The sequence below is a fragment of the Magnolia sinica genome, chromosome 2 (genome assembly GCF_029962835.1).
Source record: "Magnolia sinica isolate HGM2019 chromosome 2, MsV1, whole genome shotgun sequence".
Classification (NCBI taxonomy): Eukaryota; Viridiplantae; Streptophyta; class Magnoliopsida; order Magnoliales; family Magnoliaceae; genus Magnolia; species Magnolia sinica.
Window position 1 is genome coordinate 106523817 of NC_080574.1, and position 9525 is coordinate 106533341.

A 9525-nucleotide genomic window follows, 5' to 3' on the forward strand; every position below is an offset into this window, starting at 1 on the left:
TTTGAAATTAAAGGATGTTAGACACGTACCAATTTTGAAATGGAATTTGATCTCAGTTGGATAGTTGGCAGATATCAGATATGTGGCGACATTCACTAGTGATTCTTGGAAGATCATAAATGGTTCCTTGGTGATATCTCGAGGCAAGAAGGAAGGAACTTTGTACGTGACTTCAGGATCGTATAGTTCACTCACAGTCGCATCAATTAGAGTAAATGGGTAGTTATGGCATCAGAGGTTGGGACTATGAGTGAGAAAGGGATGAAAGTGCTATTGTCAAAAGGGAAGCTACCAGGGCTGAAGTCTATTAACTTGGAATTCTGCGATGACTGCGTGTATGGCAAGCAGAAGAGGGTAAGTTTCAAGAAGACAAGACGTGCTCCAAAGATGCATCCGTTAGAGCTTGTACACACTGATGTGTGGGGACTGGCACAGGTATCATCTCTTGGTGGTTCACATTATTTTGTTTCCTTTATTGATGATGTTAGTAGAAAACTATGGGTTTATTTCTTAAAGCACAAATCTGATGTATTTATGAAGTGGAAAGTAATGGTAGAAAATGAGACAGGTAAAACAGTAAAATGTCTCAGTTCTGATAATGGGGGAGAGTACTGTGATAAGAAATTTGAGGAGTATTATGCAGCAAATGGAATCAAACATCCGAAAATGATTCCAGAGACACCGCAGCAGAATGGTGTGGCTGAGCGCATTAACAGCACCATCCTTGAGCGCGCTAGAAGCATGAGCTTACATGCAGGGTTGCCTAAGACGTTTTGGACAGATGCTATGAATACTGCCACATATCTCATCAATAGAAGTCTGTCAGCACCATTGGACGGTGGGCTACCAGAAGAAACGTGGACTGGAAAAGAAGTGAAACTTGCACATCTCAGAGTATTCGGTTGCACTTCATATGTTCACATTAATGCCAAACACAGAAACAAGCTGGATGCGAAGTCTAAGAGGTGCACATTTATAGGCTAAGGGCAACATAATTTTGGCTAGGTTTTGGGATACAGAAAATAGAAAAATCATTCGAAGCAAAGATGTAGTCTTCAATGAAAAAGTGATGCATAAGGACAGTGTGTAGGAAAATAAGGCCGAGGAGAAAGAATTTGTATAGTTGGAAGAGTTACCGGACACGGGTGTTACAGCGCCACAGGATGATCATGCACGGGAACATTAGGAGGCAGAGCCACAGACACCGGTTGTGAGAAGGTCTACTCGAGTGAGGAGACCCACGGTCCGATACTCACCCTCCTTATATTATCTACTACTAACAGATAATGGTGAACCAGAGTGTTTTGAAGAGGCATTACAGTCAGATATAGGGGTTAAGTGGGAGCAGGCCATGGATGATGAGATGGACTCTCTTGAGTCTAGTCGTACATGGAAGCTAGTCACTCTACCTAAGGGTAAGATAGCTCTTCATAATAAGTGTGTTTACAGACTGAAGGAGGAGCATGATGGTTCGAAACGGTACAAGGCTAGATTGGTTGTAAAAGGGTTCCAACAAAAGGCAGGTATCGACTTCACTGAAATATGTTCACCAGCGGTGAAAATGTCTACGATTCGTATGGTCTTGAGTATAGTGGCTACAGAGGACTTACATCTAGAGAAGCTAGATGTTAAGACAGCCTTTCTTCATGGGGATATATATATATATATATGCATCAACCATACGAATCAGGGGACCCTCTGATGCAAAGCCAGGGAACTGAGTCTTTATAAAAGATGATCTTAGGGAAAAGAGTCACCAGTTGTATATAAGTTAAGAAACACTCTGCATGCTTGACCCTCCTCGTGGCCTTATTCCAAATATCTTCAAAATTGAAAGATTCTAACCATCCAAACTTTGGTCTTTTCTTGATGTTGTTACTGTGTTTCTTAAATGTCTACTTGTAAGTCACTGATTGAAGGTTTAGAATCTTCTAACATAAGATATTTTTACAGCATCTTAACCCACAATGGGGACCATCAAATCAATGGTTTGGATCATCAAACCATGTGTACTAGTTGTCTGGAGGCATCAGGATATTACGCATCTTGGTGCATCAAGATGAGGAAGTAGCCCTCAAATTGCAGTTATATTCCTTTATAAATCCAATTGAGACACACAAAATGGATGGGTTGGATTTATAAACCACATCTCAATGGGCCCAATAAATGATTATGAATGTTTTAATGGGAGGGTAACCCCTCTCAACTGTTATATGTGGTGTGGCCCACACAAGTCATAGATTAACTTGATTTTTAAGCCCATGGCCCAACATAAATTGGTGCATCTGGATGATGAGGTAGATGTTCAACCCACATCACAGTGGGGCCCACACAACTCAATCTCATGGGTAGTTCTCATGAGGTCGACATCATTGTACCATCTATGAGAGCAAACAATTATTACTAAGTTGGTATGAGACGTTTAATGCTTCAATGTTGAGAATTTGATTATGAAGTGGTTATAATCTTGTGTGTTTGTAAACACACGTCTCATACTAATGGAAACAATTGGGAAAGGCGTCCACCCTATCGAGCCTTGCAAATCCACTCCATCCATGTTGCCAAATCAATTTATGGCATGATTCAGAAGATGAGGCAAGTCCAACGCTCAAGTAGAACACCCCACGGAAAGTACAAGATTGAACACCTACCACAAGATCATCATGGCCCACTTGCCACAAGAGCCAAATCATTCATATAGTGGGTTCCATTGTGAATATACATGTCTCAAAAGATAGGTATAAACTAGAAGACAAACACGTACAGAGATCACCAGTTGAACCTAATCGCTGCGTTGATGCTAACTTCTCTTTGTAATCTACCGTTCAAAGCCTTTCCTCTTCTCTATTAGAGGATCAAGAGTTGAATAGATCTTTTTAATCTTAGGAAGTAGGAATAACATCTTGTTGAGCACAATGCAACGTGCGTCCATGTTAAACGGGACGGATTGGCAACTCCCCCTACCACTAGCCAATGTTTGGTGGTCGGTGCTTTGTGGGCCCCACTATGATGTATGTGTTTCATCCATGCCATCCATCTATTTTTATAGATCATTTTAGGGTATGAGACCAAAAATGATGTGTTTACCATTCTCAATGGACCACATTACAGGAAACAATGTTGAATGAGTGTCGACCATTAAAAACTTTTTAGGGCCTATAAAAGTTTTGGATCAAGCTAATATTTTTTTTCCCTTCTTCTAGGTCTGTATGACCTAATCAACAGATTGTATGTCAAATAAAAAGTATAGTGGGCCTTAGGAGGATTTTAATGGTAGATACCCAATCACAATTTTTTTTCCTATAGTGTGGTCCACTTGAGATTTATATCCCTCTCATTTTTTGGATCAACTTTTAAAATGATCTGTAAAACAGGATGAACGGTACGGATGAAACACATACATCATGGTGGGGCCCACAGATCATCGAGACAGGGGGAGTTGCCAATCCATTCCCGTGTTAAAGAGGAACGGATTAGGACGCGGATGGAAGCGGACTGCGTATCGAGTGACTCAGTTGCGTACTACGTAAACTCTATGTGGACCAGTGTGATGTATATATTTTATCCACATCTTCTATCCATTTAATGGATAATTTTATAGCTTTAGCCCAAAAATAAAGCATATAAGCTCAAATGGACCACACCACGGGAAGCATTGTGAATTGAACGTCTACAGTTGAAAATTTCTTGAGGGCCACTAAAGTTTTGGATCAAGCTTATATTTGTGTTTTCCCTTCATCCATGTTTTTATGATTTTATTAATAGGTTGGATGACAAATAAACATCACTATGGGACTTGGAAAGGTTTTAATCGTGGAAATCATTATTCCCACTGTTTCCTGTGGTATGGTCCACTTGAGCTTTTTACGTGCTTCAATTTTGATCTCAACCCCTTAAATAAGCTGGAAAAATGGATGGACAATGTGGATTAACCACATACATTCATGGTGAGCCCATTAGAGTTTACTCAATATGACAAGAGCGTACTGAGTAACTTAGTAGGCAATCCGATTTGGACGCGGATTACCCACTGACAGGTTGAGTGTAGAGACTTGCTACTGAAGTGACGTCACCAAGTTCTCTAGGCCACACCATGATGTATGTCTTGTATCTACATCACCCATCTATTTGGAGAGATCATATAAGGACATGATCCAAAGCTTGATAGGACCCCACATCTATTTGGAGAGATCATATAAGGACATGATCCAAAGCTCGATAGGACCCCACAATGGAAAACAGTGGGGAGAGTGATGCCCACCGTTAAAAAGTTCTAAGAGCCACAAAAGTTTTCGATGAAGTTAATATTTGTGTTTTCCCTTCTTTCATGTCTGCATTAACACATGAATAGGTTGGATCTCAAATAAACATTGCGATGGACCGTCGGAAGGTTTCAATGGTGGGTGTCACTCTCACCATTGTTTTCTATGGTGGGGTCCACCCTAGCCTTGGATCTGCCTCATTCTTTGGACCATGCCGTAAAATGATCTCTCCAAATGTATGGATGGTGTGGATACAACACATACATCATGGTGGGGCACACAGAACTTGGGGCCGTCACTTCAGTAGTGAGTCTCGTTACTCAACCTGTCGGTATCCAATCTGCGACCAACGGATTAGGGGATGTAAATTGGCAGGACATTCCTTCACTGCAAACCTAGGTGGGGCCCACCATGATGTTTGTGCACAATCCTCCCTGCCCATCAGTTTTGTGGGCTTAATTTAAGATATAGATAAAAAATGAACTGGATCCAATACTCAAGTGGGCCGAAAACATGAGTATTAAATGTCCATAGTTGAAATATTCGTGGGGCCACGAAAGTTTTAAATCAGGGTAATACTTGTGTTGTTGGTTCATTCCAGTAGTAATGACGTTATGAACGGTATGGATGTCATTTAAATATCACATTAGATCTCAGGGAGGTTTCAACATTAAGAATTTCCTTACCCACCTTTTTCTTTAGTGTCGCCCACATGAGTCTGGGATCATACTCTTTTTTTTGTCCCATATCTTAAAATGAGCTCACAAAGAGGATGGATGGGGTGGATTTTGCACAAACATTATGGTGGGCCCCACCTAGGTTTCTTGTGCAGGAACTTCCCGCCGAAGGTTCCTAGGAAATCCGCGTCTGGATAACTACCATCCCCTTCTCGGGGATGTGGTTTAGCTTAGAGGTGTACACGAACTGGGCTAGCCCGGTTAACTTGCTCGACTCGGCCCGACACGGAATTGAGTTCGGTCCCGGACGGGCCATTTTCTTCAGCTCGAAACTGAGTTCAGGCCGAGTTCAAACAGGGCCTAGTTGATTTGGGTGAATCTCACTAGTGTATTTGACCTTTTATATATATATATATATATATATATATATATATATATATATATATATTCCTAAATCCATACCCTAACCATTTGAACTTGCCAAAGCCCTTCCCAAGAACTTGTTGTATGGTCCACTGGGTCGGGCCGGGTTCGGGCAGGGTTTGGCTGGTGATTGGGCCGGGCTAGGTTGAGCCTAGTTCTACTCGGTTCGGCCCGATGTACACCCCTAGTTTAGCTAGTGACGTTGCCACTAGCCAGGTGGCTGGTGGTCGGTGCTCCATGGGCCCACTATGATCTATGCATTTTTATCCACATTGTGCATCTATTTTTATACACTATTCTAATATTTTATCCCACGAATGAGGCTTATCAAAATCTCAAGTGGACCACACCATGGGAAAAAAAGAGTGATTGAATGTCTACCATTAAAAACCTCCTAGAGCCCACTGTAACGTTTATTTGGCATCCAAACTGTAGATTAGGTCATACAAACCTGGATTAAGGTTATAAAAAAAAACTAAAACAAATAAGCTCGATCCAAAACTTTTGTAGCCCCGAGAAGTTTTTAATGGTTAAAGTTCAATCAATGCTGTATGGCCGACTTGAGATCCTCATCTACCTCAGTTTTGGGTTTGTACCATAAATTATCTGAAAAAATGGATGGACAGAGTGGATGAGACACATACATCTTGTTGGGGCCCACATAGCACCGACAAGTAGCCATTAGCGTGGTGGGGTGAGTAGCCAATCCGTTTCCTCTGAAAAAGTGACATCCCAAGTTCTGTAGGTCCCAATATGAAGTATGTTTTGTATCCACAGCCTCCGTCCATTTGGAGAGGCCATTTTAGGGAACGAGCTAAAGAATGAGTCAAATCCAAATCTCAAGCATACCCCACCATAGAAAACCGTGGAGAGAGTGACAACCACCATTAAACACTTCTAAGGGTCACAAAAGTTTTCAATCAGGCAGATATTTGTGTTTTCCCTTCTTTAATATCTGTGTTAACTTATTAATAGGTTGGATCTCAAATAAATGTCATGGTAGACCATAGGAAGGTTTCTATGGTAGGCGTCACTCTCTCCACTATTTTCTGTGGTGGGGCCACTACAGCTTTGGATCTTCCTCATTCTTTAGATCATGCCCTAAAATGATCTCTCCAAATGGATGGACTGTGTGGATACAACACATACATCATGGTGGGACCCTCATAACTTGGTGACGTCACTCTAGTAGCGAGTCTCGCTACTCAACCCATTAATAGTTAATCCGCGTCTGAATGCTTGGCAGTAATCCTGATGGGCAGGTTGGATCTCATGTTCATTCCTCAAGTAGAGCTTGTTAGTAATCAATTTTTGTGAGAAATTAAAGGTGCACTCCAAACCGAGCTGCCCGAGCTGCTGACCAAACCCAGCCGAGTTCGAGTTGAGGTCAACTACTGGCTGAGCCGAGTCTAGCTGTGCCAAGCTCGACTCATGTACAACTCTAACTTTAATGGTATGTACGTCCATGCTATACATATACAAGTTAATTTAGGTCGACCTGGATATAGGTCCGTGGGGCTCACAGATCCAAAGAAGGGTCACAACCCATCATTATGTGAAATGTACTCTACTTATTAATCTACCATGTGTAGGAAACAAATTAAAAGGCTAATGTTTCACGTCAATAATATTTTGGGACCCAACGATTAATCAGGGCTTAATGAACAACCGGTCCTACTCCTCGTGAGAATAGAATGAAAACCCCCATCCCTTGATTTTATTCATAGATAAACATTGATACTGTATAGTAAAGCAGGAATAGATCTGAATTTGGTGTAATACCAAATGCACTGTGGTAACCACTGTGATGTCTTTCTGGTATCCCCTTTATCCATCATGCTTACTTGAGTACGGAAATCTTGGTGCACAAAAGAGCTTTTAGGTTACACCCAATTCACATCCGCAGAGATGAAGTACAAATTAACGAAGAATCCATACAATATCTGCTGCGATGTTGCTGAGCTGCCTCAAGAGTCTATTCCTCTGAGTTAACGGCGATTTTAGATTATAAAAGTTGAACTCTTCCTCACATGTTTCGGCCATTCCTGCAGCGTCTGCAACAAGTTGGCCGATGTCAGAGTATTCCTTTGAATGGAATTCCTCGATTCCCTCATTGAAGCGATCTATTGCTAATTCATACTCGCCATAGCAAGTGTTGAGGGATCGGTTCATTAATTCCCCGGCCGACTTCTTCAACAACACAAAGACGTACAACAGAGTGTCCATAGCATTGGCACGCGCTAGCTCGATGGATATCATTGCGAGGTCGCTCATGTTCGCGGTGTAGCTGCGGGGATCGGATTGGAGAGAGTAGAAGCATAGATGATGGTAGCTAGTACGATTGCACGTCTCGCGGATTAGATTTGCATCCTTTTCAATGGGCAACGATGCTGAGGACTGAGAAATGTATAGCAGAATGACTAGCAAACTGATAGGTAGAATCCTCATTTTGTTGAACGATACATGCAATACAAAGGGAGGACAAGGTTTCATTTATACTAGAAGTAGCACGTGCAACACACATGCAAAGAAGAAAGGAGAGTTAATAAGAAACAGACGGAAATACCTAAAAAGGAGGACGCGGATTTGCTGCAGAAGCTTTAGGGCATGTTTGGATAGGCGGATTAGAAGGGATTGGATTGTATGGGAAGGAGCAATCCCCGGACTAGACGGGCGTGTCAAACAGACATGTTAAACTTCTGCCTGGATATAGCAATCCCATGGGATTGCCAGCAATCCACTGACATCGCCATCATTACCTTGAAATCCAAGGAGAGTTAATAAGAAACGGACGGAGATACCTAAAAGGGGGACGCGAACTTGCCGTAGAAGCCTTTAAATTCTAGAAATCAGATTGCGTACTGAGACTCGGTACGCTCTTATCATATTGAGTAAACTCACTTAAGCCCACCATGAATGTATCCAGTCAATCCACGCCGTCCATCCGTTTTTCCTTATAATTTAAGGGGTTGAGCCCAAAATCGAAGCATATCCAAATATCAAGCAGATCATACCACATGAAACAGTGCGTATAATGATTTCCACCGTTGAAACCTTGCTAGGCCCCACAGTGATGTTTATTTTTCATCCAACCTGTTCATACGATCATACAGACATGGATGAAGGGAAAACATTAAAATAATCTTGATCCAAAACTTATGTGGCCCCCAATAATTTTTGAACGGTAGATGTTCAATTCACACTTTTTCCTACGGTGTGGTCCATTTGAGTGTTAGATATTCTTCATTTTTTGGCTCAATTCCTATAATTATTCGTTAAAATGGATGGACAAAGTGGATAAAATACTTAAATCATGGTGAACCTCACATGGTTTACTTGGTACACAATCTGCTTCCAAATTCTGTAAGGAACCATGTAGTGCTATCCGAAGTTTGTGAGAAATCCACCCGTTCATCAATTTTGTGAGCTCATTTTCGGACATGAGACTAAACCCGAGTCAAATCCAATATTCAAGTGGGCCAAAACATGAGAATGAAACATGCACAGAAGAAATATTCTGGGGCCCACAAAAGTTTTTGAATGATGCTAATATATTTGTTTCCATTTTATACGAGTAGGAATGATGGTATGAAAGGTATCGATGGCACATACACATCACTATCAATTCACGGAGGTTTTAACTAGAGGAATTTCCATACTCCCCTGCCACCATCGAGTGGCTGATGGTCGGTGTGATATGGGCTCCACCATGATGTATGTGTTTCATCCATGCCGTTCATCTATTTTTTTCATATCATTTTTTGGGAAGAGACCAAAAATTAGGTATGTAATAATCTCACGTAGACCACTTTACAGGAAAGAGTATTTAATGAGCGTCGATCATTAAAAACGTTTTGGGGGCATAAAAGATCTGTATCAAGATGATCTTTGTTTTTTCCCTTCATCTGGGATTGCATGACATAATCAACAAGTTCGACGTCAAACGGAATGATTGAAACTGATGGGCCACGGAGCACCAACTAGTATCCTATTTGTTACCCGTAGTTTTCTCACAAACATCGAGGTGTAAGGGACGATGATTAGCGAGTGACAGGTTGAGTAGCGAGACTCGCTACTGAAGTGATGTCACCAAGTTCTGTCATTCCTATCATGATGTATTTGTTGTATCCACACCGTCCATCCATTTGAAGAGATCATTTTAT

The 9525-nt window shown here is 41.5% G+C and overlaps 1 protein-coding gene across 1 annotated transcript; it reads right to left on the reverse strand.

Moving 5' to 3' along the window:
* Positions 1-7058: 7058 nt before the first annotated feature.
* Positions 7059-7930, reverse strand: LOC131229862 (putative invertase inhibitor). Its single transcript, XM_058225907.1, has one exon. It carries the CDS (start codon positions 7853-7855, stop codon positions 7283-7285), a length of 573 nt encoding a protein of 190 aa, XP_058081890.1. The 5' UTR covers positions 7856-7930; the 3' UTR covers positions 7059-7282.
* Between the last annotated feature and the right edge of the window lie 1595 nt (positions 7931-9525).

Bases quoted from the DNA above. Each gene is read 5' to 3' on its own strand.
- LOC131229862 (XM_058225907.1), bottom strand. From the start codon at position 7,855: ATGAAACCTTGTCCTCCCTTTGTATTGCATGTATCGTTCAACAAAATG.